A 19,227-nucleotide genomic window follows, 5' to 3' on the forward strand; every position below is an offset into this window, starting at 1 on the left:
TGGAATACTGCCAAATTACTATCAAAAAATACATGTGTCAAGAGAGCAGCAGCCTCAGTGCAGTATGCTGGGGTTGATGCTGCAGAGGACAACTACTTCCATAGGACAGCGCAGCTCAGTTGTCCAGCCATATGCAGGCTTCTGGTAGGCCCCCGGAGAGAAGAAAGGACAACACTCAGATACCTAGAATTTGGTAAAATGTATAATTAAGGAAACATTCTGCTACTGTATTTTGGCTATTTTATTTTGTACTTTTCCCTCAGTTCCCCAAGAAGGCTATCATATATGCAGCCACTAAGAAAAAATGTTTTATCCCAAAATGAGAATAAATGTTGCTAAACATTGGTTTTATACAGAGTGTAAACATATATTTGCTTGGGAATGTTAAATATTTTTAGCAAAATATCTCATTGAATTTTTAGTCTATTGGTAGAAGAAAAAAGAAGCAAAGTACTTTGGGATGTACCTTCTCTGCTGGGACAACCAGTAGCAGAAGCTCATATTCTAAGCACAGTTTCCCCCAAAGATGCTACTACCTCTGTTCTGCTCACTGGGTACTAAGTACAGATGGGCCAAGGTCACAGTGTCAGATCACCTGCAGGAATTCTTATGGCAGAGTTTAAAATAGAGACACATGCAAAATTGCAAAGCTCTTTATGTATTGAGTTTGGCTATCACACTTGAAGAACAAAAACAGGTTTTTTTTGTTGGCTCAAGAAAACTGTGATCAGGTTAAACTTTTGGAAGCTTCCAAAGAGCAGCTGTTTATCCAGGTATGGAGCAAGGCTTTCCACAAGTAGTACAGGTGTGGTGCAATACCATGTTACCAAGTGCTGCTTCAGTAACAAAATCAGAAGGTATCTTTTTTGAAAGACTACCACCTGATCAAAACTTGTAAAGGCTTCATGCAGGCCTTGTGTTATCTAGCATCACTTCTGTTCCACCATGTTCTCAAAATGATCAGAGATTTGAGACGGAGGAGTTAGAGATCATATTAAACCATGCAGATTAGTGAAACCACAAGAAGATGGGTTCTGTTTCAAATAAAAATAGCCCTTCCGTAAAATCTAACTTACGTACATATCCTAATCTAGATACTAGTATTTTAAAGTGATTAAGTGCTCCCTTCTTTGACAACACCTTATTGTCACAAAACCTGAAGTAGTAATAGGCAAAACAGGTGTCTGATGCATATAAATAATCATATAAATATTTCTTCTAGTTATTAATAAAAGATCTTAAAATAGCCTTTCTTCTATACAAACCACTTATACAGCTTACATACTACATGAATAAGAGCCATAGGAGTTTCACTGTAGTGCAGTTGTCTTAGGGATACAAACAAAATACTTCTAACTCCCTGTACACACAATGCAAGCATATTACTATAAATGGAGAAAAGCAACACTTTCTATCTCCTTTTTTAAAAATGTGTAAAATGAACGTTTTCATGCATATGATGCTAAATGAGTTAAGACAAAAACTTCTAAAAACATTTTACGAATAACTGTCAGTGATATGACTTCTCTCAGAAACGGAGGTTTTGTGTCTTTGATGACCTCAGTGATACAATACCACTGAAGAAACAAGAATATTTTAATTTTACAGCATTTAAATAAAATTATAGCTACAAACAGAGCCATGATGTGTGTAATCTGTGTAACCGTATACACAGTAGCCCATTCTTGCACGTTTTTCACAGATACTCAAGTTACAAACCATGTACCCATTAACTTTTTTCTTTTTCTCAGCACAGATGGCATTTCAAGAGGAATATTTTGTGCCACAGCTAACACAAACCACAAAGAAATTACTCTTATTGAATATTGCCTGCTGTTGAAGAGTGTTTTGAAATTACACTCCATTTTTTAAGGGAACTGAAGAGCTGAGAACAAGCCGTGCATTCACATCAATGGCTAAAGAGAGAGCAGCAGTGCTGACTGAATGCAGCTCTTCACAAACCAGTGCCTAATGGTCGCTGCAGATTAGGGACACATTTTTCCTCTGTGCCACTTTTGAGGAATTCATTGAAATTTGCTTCGTAATGAGATCACAGTCTGTTGGCAACTTCCATCACACAGATAAAATTATGTAGGCTTTTGTACTGGCTACCAGTGGAAGAAGATTTTTAAGAGTAGTAGTTATACTTTGACAGATGAAGACCAATCTTCAAAGCAGTGCTTTGAATACAGTATTTCCTAGAGAAATGGAAAACTTATTTCTATGTGTATATATGCACATACACAAGCAAAGCCTCCATCTGAAAACAATAATTACCTAAAATAATACAGACTCCAACGTCAGGCAGTAGAACAACTTAGCTTTACGACACTTAACTGTACAATCAAATTTTCACACATTTTATTTTTCACTGGGTAGCAAGTCCACAGTTTAAAAAAATGGAAACTAACACTGGCCATAAATCCAGATGGCTAAAGTCACCAGCTGGTGTTAAAATTCCCTCTTCTAATATTAATACTATGGAAATCTAGGAACAATGAATTAAGAGGTCTGTGTGACGACAAGGTGCTACAAAAGGTCCCACCAGAATAACTTTTTTCTGAGAAGTAAGCTTCATCTGTATCCTTGTTAGGTCTGTCACTCTTAAATCACATCCTGCTCTCATAGCATCAATTACGGTAAACGAGGTTCAAACCCCACAATCACACATAGTTGCCATTATGCCCCGTTGTGTGAGAATCACTATCAAATATAAAACATTACAACTAAAGAACAGCAAAAGCACGTTTCTTTATTCAGGAGATTAATATTCCTTCTGCTTCAAACATTACTGGGAAAAAATACCTCAAGAAAAATGTTAACTAATCCAAATTTTGTGCTTTAACAAGAAAATTACATTGGCAAAATCCTGCTGGATGTGCCATCCAGCATATCCAAGACAAGTGATGAAAGAATAAATTGTACTGGTCACATCAACGGTTCCTCTAGAGGCTACAACTGATTTGAACATGATGGCTGCGGGGATGTCAGTAACACAGACAAGTACGAAGTATCTTGTAAGTGTCAAATCTACACACAGCACAGCACAAAGGAGAGAAATGGGAAAACTGACAAAGGTCCACTGAAAAATAAAGATACATTATGCACAATTTCAGAGCAAACTTTTCTACAGCTGGGAATGCTACATCTCTTTCAACAAACAATCCTGTCTAGCATATTGCTGTGGCTCTCTGGCAGTGGGGACTTCTGAACAGTAATGCCTGAGTCCATACCACCAACTATGAAACAAAAGCTTATTTATACCAAGTTCAACCACCCCAGTGGTAAGCCACACTTAAAATGGGACAGCCCTGATCTGCTCCCCAGCATGCTTGAGACTTGATGCAACTCACCACTTGAAAGGTGAGTTTCCAACAGTTCGCAAGCTGTCAGGGATGCTGTCATCTGTCTCAACATCATGAGAAGCTGGTTCAGCTATCATGGCAACAAACACTACACACACTCAGGCAACTAACCTGCAGATGGCCTTCCAGATGAGCAAGGTGACTTTTGGAGCTGTGGTTTGGCTCTGTGGTAACTACCTGCAGAGTTTTTATTTGCAATTTAATCGACCGCTTTCAAAGAAGTTTCTGCTACACAGCTTTTGCATACTGCAGGCAGATAAAAGGCATCCAGAGCTCAAAGGATATCTACAGTCCTTCTAGAATGCAAAGGAAATGTAGCACTAGGAAACAGCATCAAGAAATACATAGGTTTTTACATCAAAATATGCTAACAGACTCATTCTCTGATTGCTCTTTGGATAAGACTTTTTTTCCCATTAACAGTTTGATCCTAGAAGGCGCTACACCATTTTGTAGCAGACCATGACAAGCAGTTTACCATCAATATTAAACATAATCAAGTTCTACCGACTGATTGAGTAAAATTCAATCAAGCTGCACACATATTTAACTAAACAAGTGTAGCAAACAAAGCAACAATTTGCTACTTCAATAATTAGCTAGTGCATCTATTTGGAGAAGCTGCTTTTAAATGCATGGTATTGCCAACTATCAGAATTTTTACAGAAGCTCTGAAATATGGGAATGACACTGGGAGTAGTTTTTGTTATACAAAAACAACTGTTATCAAAGTTTCTAACTAGCATGAATGTACAGAAAATGAAACTTAAGAAACAGGAGCACGCAACCTACAGGATTGTGAAAAAACAGGAGAAAACATCACACCTCCATGAAAAGCTGTTGGGCTAGCAGGAAAACTTAGAGGGCTCAGAAGCTTACAGAGCTACAGTCAGTAAATCTGAAGCACAGCCTGGTTTCTTGGCCTTTTGTTTTCACCCAATTAGACTGAAAATCCTCAGGCAGCCAACAAATAGTTGATGCCCTCTGAAGCTGCCCCATCAAACCCCTCAGTGAAAATTGTGAGAGATACAGGAAGGAAGCTCCCCCAAGAGAACTGAGGACAAGTCTAAAACAGATGGAGAATCATAACAGAAGACAGCCTCTGAATAAACACTACCTCTGGATAAACAGAAAAGCACAACTTCATTGTCAGGTTCTTCCCTCTACAAGCAGATTGGGAAGTCCTTCCAGAGAGGTTATTATAGTTAAGCAGATACTGCTTTTGATCTTGAAGTCCGGCTCCTGGAGAGTTGTGGCTATGAAAATATGCAAATGTTTCCACTGGAATGCATAGTGCATAATCAATCATGCCCAGCAGGCCTTACAGATCAACAACACACTCTAATCAGAAGGCTGCCCAGAGCTATGTTCCTGGAGAGACCAGGCAAGAAAATAATTTAGGGATGAAAATACATCACCATCTGTACTATTTCTTTATAATGATGGTCAGGAAACATGGCTGAAATTAATTTTACCCCAGCTTTCTGTAGCTATTCTACAAAGACCTAAAGAGACAATGTTGCAGAGAATTCCTAGAGATATTTCATTTACTTTATTTCAATTATTTCATATATTTTTCCATTAAATTATAAACTAATTAGTAGATAAAATATAGGTACAGGAATAGAAATTAATTTCACAGTAATAGAGCAGCTTTTTTAACATAAAAGCATCAGAAGATAGCAAGATCCAATATATTACTGTCATGGCAAATGTCACTGCTTAACAGCAGTGAAACAGAAGAGCACAGCAACTAGAATTTATTGCACAATAACTATTTTAACACTATAAGGAAGTGTTTAAGCAGCTGACGATAGGCTGTGGCTTGTCCCCTAGGAGCACAAACTATGTAGAAGAAGTTAGGCAGTTAGAAAATTCATCTTTTGTTCTTTTCTTCAGAGGCAACAGAGTACAGGAGGACTGGGGAAAAGGAGAATGATGTATCAAGAGGATAATACAAATTTCACAATATTTTGAGGTCATCTAGCAGAAGATTAACAAAAGAAAATCTGTTTATTTATTCAAATGCTCCTACCCATCAGAGGGGTAGAAGTGATGCCTGCCTAGTGCCTTCTGGAACACCTGAAAAGACCTCCTCTGACATGAATGAAGGGTTTCCAGCTACCATTGGTCAAAACACTCCAGTCTTAAATGGCCTTTAAACACCGCCACCATTTTCAGACATTTATTCTCACATTTCACGCAAAAAAAGGAAACTTCACCCCCTGCTTTTCACCACCCATCCTTCTATCCTCATTCTTCCAAGAGGTAGAAACCATTCCCTGTGTACTTGGCCTGCACTGGGTCACACCCACTGCATCAGCAGTCCAGGCTCTTTCATGTCTTCCTTATTGACGTGCTTTGGTACCATGTCTGCATGATGGTAAGTAACTGAAGAAAACAGAAATGAGCAAGAAGGCCCTGTTAACTTCCACACCTCTGCCTACTGGGGACATCATCTGATATCTGATTACACTTGACCTCTACAGACATAGCTACCTGAAATACTTGCAGACCCGGGCTTGCTTCTGCCCAGCAGACAAGGTGATTAGTCCCATAGTAATACCACTCTCTTTTGACAAAATGGCCTTTTCACTACTCAGATCCATGGGTCTGGCTGTGTTTGATTGCTGCTGTTTGAACTGGAGATCAACTGAAAGTGTATTTTTCTCTCTTCTACAGATAACATCTCAATTCTCAAAGATAATTGCAGTTCAAAGCCAGACCTCTTTTTCCAAGAGTCCTTTGGAAAAAGGACTCTTGGAAAGGATGCAGTCCTTTATGCATCAAAACTGACAATAAATTCAATATTTAAAGGAAAAATAAAGAATTCAAGTTTCCTCATTATATCAAACAATTCATTTGCTCAAGCTGAACAGTTTCATTTATGCTTATCTGCATTTCAGAAGAAGGAACACTATTTAGCTCAGATAAATTTTGTTCAAAATGACCAAATGAAGAAATCTGAAAAGGGAAAGAATGAGAGCTGTTAGCTCTCATTTCATTTTCTGCATTCCAAAACCAAAAATCATTACAAAAAGGTCACGATCTCCTCCTGTCTTAATCCAAAAGACACTTCCAGTACAGGACCTGACATAGAGAGAAAGGTCTGTAGTATTGTCACAAGATGAAACAGAAAATGTAAACAATGAACTTAAAAATTCTGCATGCAATAAAATACTTCTTTCAGGTCTGCACTTAGCCTGACACCATTACTTTAAAGAGTTGCCCTATGAAGCACCTTGAATATGTCATGACTTTGACAATGAAGACAGCTTTCTGCAGCAGGGACCCCAGTTCAGGTCCTTCTTCCAAGTTCAACAGCAGAAGCCCACACCTACCAGGCTCCAGTTATGTGTGTAACCGCTGAGCTATTAATTAGTGTGGATCTAACTCTTCTCCCCAGATACTACTGAAAAGTAAAACTCTGAAGTGTCACTTCTTCCACTGGTTTCCCACTCTCCTGCATGTGCACATCAGATGTCCACAGTTATATCTACTGTAATTTCCATGCACCCAACTACCAGTCACACAGAACACTAGGACTCAGTTAAGATATTTTTGATTTCTAAAATTTCAGAGTCAATAAGCAATAATGAAAGCCCTGAAGCAGAATGCCTCAAAGAAACTGGTGTTTTGCTGAACTGTTGGCTATTTTAGATACAGTGCCTCACAAAGATTTCCATTCTTATTCACTGAGATCCTTAAAAACAGCTAAGAAGGAATGGCCTTTGTTGCATTCTGTGGTCAAAGTGAAGTATATTTATCCATCTCTTAACAGCTCTTTTACAAACACTTTTTCAGATCTCTTTTGGACATACTCATATGCCCCTGTAAATAATGAATCTGAAGTTATGATAAACTTCTGTCTCAAAATTACTTAAATATTGTCTTGGGTTTAGTTGGATACTGCAAAATTTAATGTTATCTTTCACTTCGACATCTGAAGTGAAATGGGTAACCTTCTCAGTTCCACTAAGGTTTTAAAACAAAATAAATAGCAAGTTTCACTTTCATAGCACTTTCCTACTTTTTTTTTTTGTAAAGAGGGTGTATGTAGCAATAAGAAATTAAGACCATAATAAAGCCCTTGTTTGTCCGACGTACTTGTATGTATTATTGAATTAATTCAACATGACCTTCCACAACTGGGTATAACAAATTTGCGAAGGCAGGTGGATTTTCTCATCAGAAGAGAGGACAGTTGACCCAGTAAGTCCTGCCAGGAGACAAAGAGGAATTCACCTCTGGGGAACATGCAACTTTCTCAGCACAGTCCTACACAGAAGACTGGAAGGGGCCTAGAAAGAGGCAAAAAAGTTTAAATGCATGGAGTCTTCTTGGAGAACGTGACAAACTGTGCTGCTGAGAAAGAGAGACTGGGTGCTCCCCTTCATTACAGCAGCAAATATTTAGGAAGATCTCCAAGCAAAGGTTTAAGTGTTCTTCCCATCAGTTGTGGACAAACGGCCCAATAAGTCACCTCAGCTTCAAAGCAAAACTTGAGCTTCACTGGAAATATGTAGCAAGAATGACTGAAATGTTTATTATGCTACTGAACATAAACTCCAGGTTTCTTTCCTACTTCATTATTTAATTCTGCTAATGCAGGAGCTCAACCTGCATGTCTGAAAACACACAGCAACATAATACAGTAATTTTTATGTTCCCAACAAAATACATGCAGAAGGAAAGAACAACTTTAGAAGACACCTTTGTAAATGAACTTATTTCCTATCATTTTAAGTATCCTGTGCTCACAACTGGTGTCACAATCAGCCTTAAGAAAGCATTAAACATGTTTATTCATCCTCTTTTCCAGCTCACTGGGGAAAAAATATCCATCCCTCCAAGCAAGGATGATCTTGTAGCTATAGAAAATGGGAGCTCAACTACTACTTCAAGTGGATTACCTGCATGAAGACACACAAAAATGCACTTAAACCCGGTACCTTAGCTGCCTGAGTTGTTAAATGGAAATGGTAACATATGGTTTGAGCAGAAGGTTAGCCTAGGTGACTTCCTGAGGTCCCTCCTGACCTACATTTTCTCATGATCCTATTTGCTTTGAGACACACAAGATGAATGAGAAGGGCACTCAGACATTACAGGGTTGATTACTAGTGAAAATCTCAAGTAAGTATCCTCACATTTTCAAGGTTTTAAAAGCTTTTTACTACATATATAGGGGGGAGCACTCCATAAAAATGCTCCTGGACTCAGTGCAATGACAGCCAGAGAAAAACAAGTCATCCTGTTTTGGATGATGTGGTAGAATCTGCTGGTTACACTGGTTTTCAGAAAGCCAACAAACTGAAAAACTAAACATCTGTTTTGACTACAAAATAAGTGGCATCATGAACTTGAGAAGCCTTTCACTGAATTTTGTGCAAGTAAATTTACCAGGCAGGTTAAGCAGAAATCTTTATAGACAGCCTGATGCTAATATGAAAAAGAAAAAGCACTTGTCATCTTGTAACACAGAATACCCAATGAGTATAAAGTGTCTGCAAGTATGACAGTAAAAAAATTTGAAAAATAAATTTTTAGCAGGTAAGATGATTCTGTGTCTCGTTTAGAAGATTACTTTTCAGGGTGAAGCTGAGTCAACAATCTCTTCCTCTGAAGACACATCCTCTTCTCCAAGTATCTCAGCTGCAGCATATTGTAAAAGCAAAAACAATGCAAAAGCAATACAAAGTCCTACTCTGAAGATGGCCTCATTTTCTGCTACTAATACTTTTCATTTCCTAGCAAATCTCTCAAATAGGAAGGTTGTGATTGACTTTGGACTACCTGGGCACAAACACCAGTCTCAGCAGTTCATAGCTGCTTACCAAACTTGTATCTAATATCCCATTAAAAAAATGGCAGGGGAGAAAAAGGAATAAAGCTTTAAACAAAACACAACAAAAAAATCCAACTCTCCTTACCTTGCTGGAGGCACATCAATATTTGAAGAAACAACCTTGCGCTTCTGTTCCAGAAGACAAACAGAACGAGTGTTTTCCTTTTCATACTCAGGAGCTCTGTTTAGTTTTTTGGTCTCTGCTGTTTTTAAATCTTCCTCCTTTGTGGTGAACAGGAGAAACTGTTGGTCTGGCAGTTTTCGACTGATGTCACTTTTTATATCCTCCTGTTGAAATGCAGGGAACGTCATTTCACGCTTGATGTTGGCTGCCTGAAAAATTGAAAGCAATTATTAAATTTTTTTTCTAATTCTCCTAAAATGAAAAACAACCCAATACCCACAGGCATTACTTCTAATTAATTATTTGAATTAGTGAATACCATTTATTTGTTCTTCATAAATTCTGAAACTGCCATTCATTTCTCAACAATGTTGAGGACTACCCAGGAAAATAAGCAATTCTTGTCCATTTGATAAAGCTATCAACCTCGTAACGTTAAATCAAAAAGTATTTGCATTAGAACGTTGGAAACCATATTAAAAACAAAGTATCTTTAACATGCGTATATCTGTGCTGCATAGCTCTGCAAAAGAAATCCTAGCTGCCCTCCTCCTAAAATTCCAGAAAAAAAAAATCAGTATTTTTCCAGATTAAACATAACCAAGAAATTAAAGTGCTTCCTACAGCAACATACTGGATTCTTTTACAGCTGTATTTCTAAGTGAGGGTTTTTCCAGGAGCAGAAAAATAATTTGCTATGATCCAACTCCTCTGCCAGAAGGCAAGGGTGAGCAAGTGATGCTGGCAGCATCTCTGTGAGGAGCCCGTCCAGCAATGACGAGCAGGGACACACCCAGGAGAAGTGCCAGGTTGTCTCTTTGCCTGCCAGCACTTCCCAGATCGTCAGGTCTGCTGCTTCCCATAAACAAAGACTTCCCAAGCAAAGAGATGTCTTAAAAATACACTACCACTCTGGAATACAATGAGCTGGTGTTTATAAAGCGAACTATTGCAGGGTTGCAGGGAAGACCCCAAAAAGTCATCAGAACCAAGCCACTCCATCTTCTCTGAAAGCAAAACAAAGCACAGGACCTAGATTTTCCTGCGAAATCCATTCCCTGGACAGCTACGCTTCCCCAGCTTCATGGGGGCAGACCCATCTGTCAGGCAACTCCTCCAACCAACCCAAACAGCCAAGCAAAATACGGCCCAACAAAGTGGCAGCTTCCCCCACCTTAAGCAGAGGTACTTCCACACCACATGCACTTGCTTGGAGAAAACCAGGTGCCTTCTAGAGCTAGCAAACTGGATTTTAAAGTATTTGTAAATTATTCCTGATCTTTACAGTGGCAATAATCCAAGTTGTGTTGTCCTCAGACAGTAACAGCACCAATAAACTGAAATTCCTATGTCAACTCTTCCATGTTATTTCTCCTTTTCATAATTAAAAAAGAAAAAAAATCAATCAATGTATATGCGTATATATTTATGCATTAAAATATACTCCTCTCTCCACAAATCTCTGTTTATAGATTTCAAACCTTGGTGGTTATAAAAATGGTGCAAGGAATTTTAAGTTCACAGGAAAAACATACTTGGCAAAGTAATTTTGCTGTGTTCTGTAAAGTGTATCACATCATTAACGCATAAATATTTAGGACTGATGATTTAATTGTTTCTAGTGCTTCCACTGAAGGGCTTTTAGCAGTTGCTTCAAGAACAAAACAAGAGTTATTACTTTATGAACGTAAACAGTAGAAAGAATTAGACACTTTACACTTCTTCACACACAAACAGATGACACATTACCAAGAAAATCTGCCTGGAAGACAAAACAGTCAGCATGTGATCACACAGAATTAGGAGAAGACATATAAACAACATAAATTGAATTCTGATTTAATGATTTTATTTTTTAAACTTCTTAGATTTGCAATAAGCCTTTTCTGAGTGCCTGAGAATCTCCGAGAAACTGAAATGCTGAGTTGCCTTCAATTTTCATTAAAACTGACTTATAAGTGATGCACTGAAGTAACAAAAAAGGCTGAAAATACACAAATTCCATTATCCAGCCCTAGAAATTATGTAACTCCAAACAAGAGTACATATAAGACTTGAATTCCATCCCCTCCACTGCCACATGGTCTTCCCTTGCATGACCACATCTCCCTTCCTCCCTGCCCAGGATTTCCACCTCAGCTGGGGCGGAGGACGGTTCTGTGCAGGGCAGGAGCAGCTCCGCCCGTTGTGCATGGCAGGGGTGCTGATGTGCACAAGGCACCACCAGCAGCTGCCTCCTTACCCTCTGCACCCCTTAGTGTAGAAAGTGCCGAGAGCATGGGAGGGGGCAGCCTCCCTCATTCCCTACTCTCCAATGCCAGACTGAACCCAGTTTTCATCAGGATGGTTTTAATTGTTTTTTTAATGGACTAAGTGCGTGACTGCACCAAGGGAAAAAAGGTATTTTTGTCTTCAATTTATGAATGGTAGGATTTTGCTAAGTTTCATCAAATGTATTGTGCCATACATTGCCAAGTTTTCTTTACAGAAAACTACCTAAGTAGTGATGACAGTAGGTTACAAGCTCAGACTACAGCTGCAAAATAAAGCCTAGACCATAAAGAGCAGAATACTTGCACTGTGATACCAGATAATCTATTTTTATATATCAAATTTATCCACATCCAGTTCAAACATATTCCATATGTCAATATACCATAATTAATAGCCAGACCCCTGCACACATATGGAAGTGAGGAAAGACAAAAATCACAGAGCAAATGCTCAGGTTGCAGAAGCAGTTCAGGTTCTTCAGCCAATGGCCAGGAAAAGCAGAAGCCCAAATCCAATGCTTAGACTAACTCTCTTCCTTCCTCTCCTTCAGTTTTCAACAGATGCTTGGAAATACTAACTTCTTTTTAAACTTTCCCTTGAGACTGACTGCATATAAATTTCTGCTTTAGAAGCAGGTGACCATGAGAGAAAGCCAAGAGTTTTCCCTGGTGGGCTTCCTCCAGTAGCCTTCTCCTACTCCACAGGCAGTTTTTCTATTTTAATTCATCCATGTCTATGGAAGCCATTTCCACTTGAGACACCTGCCCTGCCTTGAAGTGTGTGGTGTCTTTTGCTGGAAATCCAGCCTCCTACACAAGTAGCCATTGATGTGAGGAGTGCAGAGGGCCACAGTCACTTGAATGATCAGGTTCCTCACTTCCTGGCAAACATACTGATTAATAACCAGGACTCCTCTGATTTCAAGTTCTGCTTCACCAGCACTCATAGTTCAGAGATAACACAGAAAATTTCCAATATATCTTTCTGGATAGTTAACTGTTCTGTCATATTTTATCAGTAACTTTATTTTTTCTCATAGATCCTTCATATTCTTTTAACTTGAGGCTTGTGGTCCTTCAAGTCCAGAATATTTCAGCAAAAATTCTGCGGAAGATCTAGTCCAACCTGCCTAGGCCCATGTCACAGACAGACAGAAGGTGAGACTATGACACTATTTTATTTCAGCTTACTTCCAATACCTTACATTTCTCCATCCTTTGCTGTTCTCAAATTCCATCATTACATTTCTCCCTAATGGTTCAGCTTTTCTTGTCATCATACCTCCAAATTTGCCACCTTATTGCCTCCAGTACCAACTGATGGTAAAACTTAAGTCTTTTTCATGCACCTGATGAATTATCACTCATACAAGCCACTTGATAATAGGCTGTTTTTCCATGCAATTCATTGTGTATTTTCACCCTTAAGCCACTAGCAACCTTCAGCTTACTTTCAACAGAGTCCTTCACAACCTGGCCTCAGGCAACCAACATCACTCGGAAGTTCAGTCAGAAACAGGAGCTATAAACCACCTGTAAATTTTAAAAATTAGCTTTGTTTCTCTCTGCAGTTGCCTTCATCTGCCTTTGTCAATTCCTCCCCCCCCCATCACTATGGGGCAAAGGAAACTTTGGATACTCTGCTGCTTAGAAACAACGGTACTACCCATGCCTTCCCCACTGGCGCTCAAGCATGGGGCAGTACCAGAGCTGGGGTCTGATGAGGCATTACTCCTTTGGTAATCATCCTGCAAAAACTGAAAACCATTTCTTGCTTTGGTTTCTAACTAAAAACTTTATTAAGAAAGCCTTTCAATTTCTGTTTTGAAGTTGTCAAGACAATGGTATATATTTAGATTGAGCGCTTTACTTTTAAGTTAAGGGTTTTACTTTAAAGCTTGATTCATTATTATTAAATGACAAAGTTTAATAATCCATGTGACAGCTAAATTATTAGCACAGCTACTATTTTCAGCATTATATTAACAATTTTTCATTGCAAAACCTATCTTAACCTGCCTATAGAAACTTTTACGTGATGGTATTTTTTCATAAACAAATTGCTGGTCCTGAACTCCACATCAAGACCACATGTTGCAATATAAGTCCTGTCCAAAAGGAGCATGCTTGACACTGGCACAACCTGACGAATTTAAAGATGTTTTTTGCTATTCCTTACAAATGATGTGCAGGCTGCAATTTTTCAGCAGTTTAGGCCTTAACTTATGTGCAGTCAATTTTTGCTCTGCCCAAGAGCACATCCTGATAAGATGCTGACATTGCAGTCAAACCTCAGTCTCCTTCAATTTCAGTTAAATTTCAGCCTGCATTTTACCCTGAACAGCAAAAAAATTATTGATCAAAACGACAACTCAGGCACTGAATTGCCTATTCAAAGGATCAGCAAACACTAGAATAAGTAGACCTACCACATTTATATGGAAACAGCGACTTAGATTTGACAGATTATGGACGTCACCCCTGGAGCACAACCTGACTGGACTTTATTGACTTCCCTTGCTTATGGTGCACGGCCACTTAAAAACTGAAGTTATTTATTTTCAAATAGCTCACTAGCATTTAACAAGCTTTAAGATGTCTGTGCTTCCTATACAATGGAAAGCATTGAACTCCCAAGAATATTAGCATTATTTGCCTCTATGTGACCCAACTGTATGGAAATGTATCTTCAAATGTGAAAACTGACTCCTACCTATGTTCTTTCAAATCTCCTGAGGAAACCTGTGGATTCAGGTTCTTCTGGACACAGCAGGAATAGAAACATAATTTTTAACAGGCTTTGCAATAGATTATACAGACAGATGGAAATACAACTAACTATTGAAAGAATTGCCACACCACATACCATCCTACTTTGCTGGCAGTTTTATAAACAACTCAGGGGCTGATTTCCACAAGGCAGCTGCCCAGCACAACGGAGCACTGCCTCGCACCCCCCTGTGACTCGATACAGCACCTTCCATGAAGCTATGCCAAATTACACCAGATGAAGAAGTGTGACTGCAACTGCCTGCCAAGAAACAGGCCCGCAGTCCCAGCCTCGGCAGAGAGAGGCTTGCGGCTCACTGTCGGGCAGCACAGCAGCGAGAGCCCAGCAGGCTCCCTTAACCTTCCCCTTCGGAGGGGACACTGGCTAACTTCTGTTTCTCCTCACAATGCCTGCTGGGATCTGGACAGACTAAGACATCTGAGAAAGTTGAGCATGTCCCTTCCACGAACACTCTGAACCTTAGAGGACTGGGTAAAGTAAACAATTTTCCAGCTGTGGCCTACTTTGTGCCACTATGTTTTTTTCATACAGATAACAAATTTACAATAAAAGCAATAAAAGTACCTCTAAAAAACAATAAAATTATTTTACAAGGGTGAGGGAAGTATGTCTAGAAAAGCTGACTGTTTCCAAAGCTCCCTATAAAAAAAAAACATGCCAGTGGAAACACTTTTTGGGAAACTAGCTTAGAGCAACCCCACCTTATTTTAATAATCCTGAAGCCATGGTCGTGTTTCCAGTTTTGTACAAACTTCTTTTTCTCCCTCAACCCATGAAGCTGTATTTCCTTTACTTCACTTACAGACCACTATATAACTGGACTCAATTCCAGGGTCATTCCAAAACCAACAAGATCCCTCACAAGCCACACTAGGCTGTTTTCCAGACTAGGGGAAGGCAGGGTTGGGGACGGGGGTGTAACATGCTAATTAAAAAACATGTATCAAAAAAACCCCACCCCACCAACAATCCCCAACTCACTGCTCCAATTCTGGCTATTTGCATTGTGAATAGATAAATAATTTCAACTGAATTGTGAGTCCTAGGCCTATGCACAATATTACCACTACATAGCTGATAGAGAAGACAGTTTTGGATGAGGATTTTTGATTTCCATTGGATTAACTATGTAATCAGTTGATCTAATTCCATCAAAAAACTCTTTAGATTAAACACCAATTAAAAAACCACCAGATTAGAAAGATTAGCTACAAGACGGTTTAGCACCAGCCAACCTGCTGTACAACCCTGCTGCTTTTTATAAAGTTTTTTGATTCTGGCTTTGTGACCATCTCCTTCTGTTTTCTGAAATAGATGTAATCATCCTAAGTGTTTGGGACTGCCAATAAAACTCCCAAATGGTAAGAAAACAAAAGTCCCAAGATTTTTTTAAAATTAAACAAGGCTTTAGCAACATTTTTGATCCATTACAGAACAAACAGGCAGCTCAATGAGGAAGAGAAAGAAGGAATCAATATATTTCAGCCTAGCATGTTAATGGGACACAATAATGAAATGTGTATATGTAACATGACATGCATTTAAAATGTTCAGGCAAAACAAAAACTCAATAACTGGAAGACCCTTTTTCAGGCCAGCCTGAACAGCCAGGTGATGTTCTAGGGACAGGGATAAGCCACATTTCTCAACAAGAAAGAAATCAGGAATAAATTCACAGTGAAACATAACAAGCAAAAATGAGAAACCCCAAACCTGCTACCAAAATTACATGCAAGTAAAAAATATTTTAATTTAAATCCCTGGAAGGACAAAGATTTTGGTAATCTCATATTACTTTGTACAGTATTTCCAGTTCAGGTTCCTGTAACAGAGGGGTTTTTTTAATGTAAAAAGGCTCTAATTTTTGACATTCTAAAACAGTGTCCTCACTGGAAGGAAAGAATGCATCAAATTTCCATTTTACCAGAAATCTCTATTCATACTGCAACACAAAGAGATAAGACAGATTCTCGTAATGATGCTTGGAAATAATCTGCCCTGAATTTCAATGTATTATTACATTTTCGAGTATACTTTGCATTTAATTACTTGCTTCACCAGCAGTTGCTCATTACACATAAATCACATGAATCCAATCACTCTAAGCATTTGTAAATTGTTGGTCTCTAACAATATAGAAGATAATGCATTTTAAGGTCACTGTAAGTGTCCTTTACAATATATACTGCACATTAATGCATAGCAATGTGCTAGTCACCATCAGCCAGGCTAGGACAAAGTCCCTATTTTCATTGGACTCAATACAGAAAACCATCCACAGGATATATTTTCTATGTATTAAAATACAATTCTAAGCATTTTAAGTTGCCTGGATTCACAATAGTGTTATGCAGCAAGAACTGGAGTCAGCAAGAAGTTTCTACCCTCCCATCATCCTCACATGTATGTCAGCACTTACCTGTCTATACCTAACTCATCTACAAAACCCGTGTATCCCAGCACCAGTTTAAGGTGTTTGGGAGTTAAAGAGAATCTACACAGATGAATGACAGAAACTTTCACTCCCACATTTTAAATCCAGTACCCAGCCAGGTACCTGCTGTACCCCAAATAAAACCACCACCAGCTTGTGACAGGGAAGGACTGCACAAACTGGCACAAGAAGTGTAAATGTTATTAAAACTGGACAGAAAGATCTAAGATTACAAGGGGAGACAGCAAGAACACTGGGAATTCATGGTCCTTCCCATACACCGTGCTCAGGTCTGAACAAAAACTATTCAGAGATATTTGTGCCTTTTTCTCTCCACCACATCAACAAATGAAGAGACGGAAGTATGGTAGCTTTCTTTCCCATTCCATATGCAGGTGTAGTAAGTTCCTCCCAGAAAAGTACATGACATAGCTTCTAAGATTATCAGACACCAATCAGTAAATTACCAGATTTTAATATTAGTTACTGGAAGTGCATATCTTCAAAATTTGCTTGCAATGTTTAAGTATCAAAAAAATAACTCTTGTGTCCTGGCTATGCTGTGCACACAAGGGTGTGACGTGCAGCCACCACCGTGCAAACCTGGCTACCTGGGTTCCAGCTGGACATTGGCTCCCAGCTTGGCATCACTGGCAGGATCTCAGCAGAGGTCTTTCAGCCCTGTTTTCCTTTTCTTAAATAGAAGGAGAACACTGAGAAACACACTGCCTCTAAACATCTAAAAATACAGACACTACCTTGGAAAGCCTTAAACAGGAGGGAAGTGGAGGATCATAGTTGCAAAAAAACAGGTTAATTTTTTATTTGGGAATTCAGTTCCTGCACTTCAATCTTTGCTAAGCATGCTCACCATTGAGTGCTTGGTACTCCACCACACTTTTAGCAGGACTTGCAAGCCAGGAATGGGCAGTCATAATTGCTTTCCCAAGTACTGGTTGCACAAAAAGTGAATTTAGAATGAACTAAACCAATTATCACATATTTTTTCTCTCAGGGACCTACGTGCCTGGCCCTGCAAGTGGGAAGGAAGAGTTCCTGCCAGGCAGCAGGTTCCCCTCACCTCTCCTGCAGTGAAAGCAGTGTAAGCAACGGCCAATGCCACCAGGGCAACCTGTGGTGACACAGAGAACAGGTGAGGGCCTGGAAATGTGTGCTCTGGGCTGGCCAAGGAGCACAGAAGCAGAAAAGAGGAGGATACACTTGGGTCCTACTGGTCACCTCTGGGGAAGCTTAAAAAACCCTGGAATTGGGAGACAAAACCAAGCATGCTAATGTGGGGTAGCAGGGAAGTTCAAATAAACCTATTTTGTTCTTATTTCTATCGCATTACTAGATGTAATTACAAGGTGCAAGTAGTGAGCAACATCAGACCAGGTGTTCTCACTGCACTGGCTGAAGTTCTGAAACCTCACGTCAGGGTATTTTCTATGGTATGCCTATGAATACCTATTTTCTATGAAATGGTGATTTTTTCCTACTTGTAAGAGATGCAAAGAGGGTCCTAGAACCCAGTGGTAAAGTATCTACTGTCTTTGCTGCCCCTAATTTTGATTCTGTCTAGATTAAAAAGTTGTACACAACAGCTTATGTAGCTTAATACAGCCTCATGCATAGACTCTCTTACTGATACATCAATATGGCCTTTACTGCCTGAATTTCATGTGCAAATAATATATCTTTTAACTATTTCAAGACCATTGCTGAAGGTGTACAAGACACTCCACTTGTTTCTCTCTTCATCTTCTGGTGGTCTGGGATCAGTAAAGATGGCAGCAGCTCAAAGAAGTGCTACCACTTCTATAATCTCATTCAGGATCAAGCAAGTAAGAGCTCACAAAAATCAAACTATAGAGACAGTGGGGAACTCCCCACACCTAGCAGAAGGTTTTGGAAATGCTGCCTCACTGCTCCTCAGTAAAAAACCTTGATTGGTTCATCTGCATTTGAAAGCCCTGCTCCTCTTGACTGTATAGATATATAGCAGGGCATTTTTAGCAAAAATAAAAACAGGCTGGCTTTATTTTCAAGATCTCTTGCAAATAAGATACAGAGGTGTGAGATTTCTGAGGTCAGAAGTTGTTGTCTGACTTTGAAAGGAGCCAGCTGAGACGAGATACTGCAGAACTTAGATCACTTAAAAGGGCATGGAAATGTAATCCATTTGCCTTTACATCCTGGGACTTTGCTCTTTTTTATTTGTTCGTTTAAATTATGGCATTTCAGTGAAATTGAACCAAGGTAATTCTCAGATGTAAGCAACTGTTTTAACTTCTGAATGAAATAGGTGCTGTGAATGAAAAGGCCAATGCTGATCCCTGATGTTGAAAGCCTGGAGGAGATATTACAAGATCAAAATTAAGCACAAGTCCTT

General features: G+C 39.2%; 1 protein-coding gene across 1 annotated transcript in view; it reads right to left on the minus strand.

The window, feature by feature from the left end:
- ZNF704 (zinc finger protein 704) overlaps positions 1–19,227 on the minus strand; it is a 96,131-nt gene that overhangs the window by 66,350 nt on the left and 10,554 nt on the right. The window contains exon 2 of the mRNA XM_069004996.1: positions 9,299–9,546. Coding sequence (XP_068861097.1) covers positions 9,299–9,546 — 248 coding nt within the window. The remainder of the gene's footprint in view (positions 1–9,298; positions 9,547–19,227) is intronic.

This window comes from Aphelocoma coerulescens, chromosome 2 (assembly GCF_041296385.1).
Source record: "Aphelocoma coerulescens isolate FSJ_1873_10779 chromosome 2, UR_Acoe_1.0, whole genome shotgun sequence".
Taxonomy (NCBI): domain Eukaryota; kingdom Metazoa; phylum Chordata; class Aves; order Passeriformes; family Corvidae; genus Aphelocoma; species Aphelocoma coerulescens.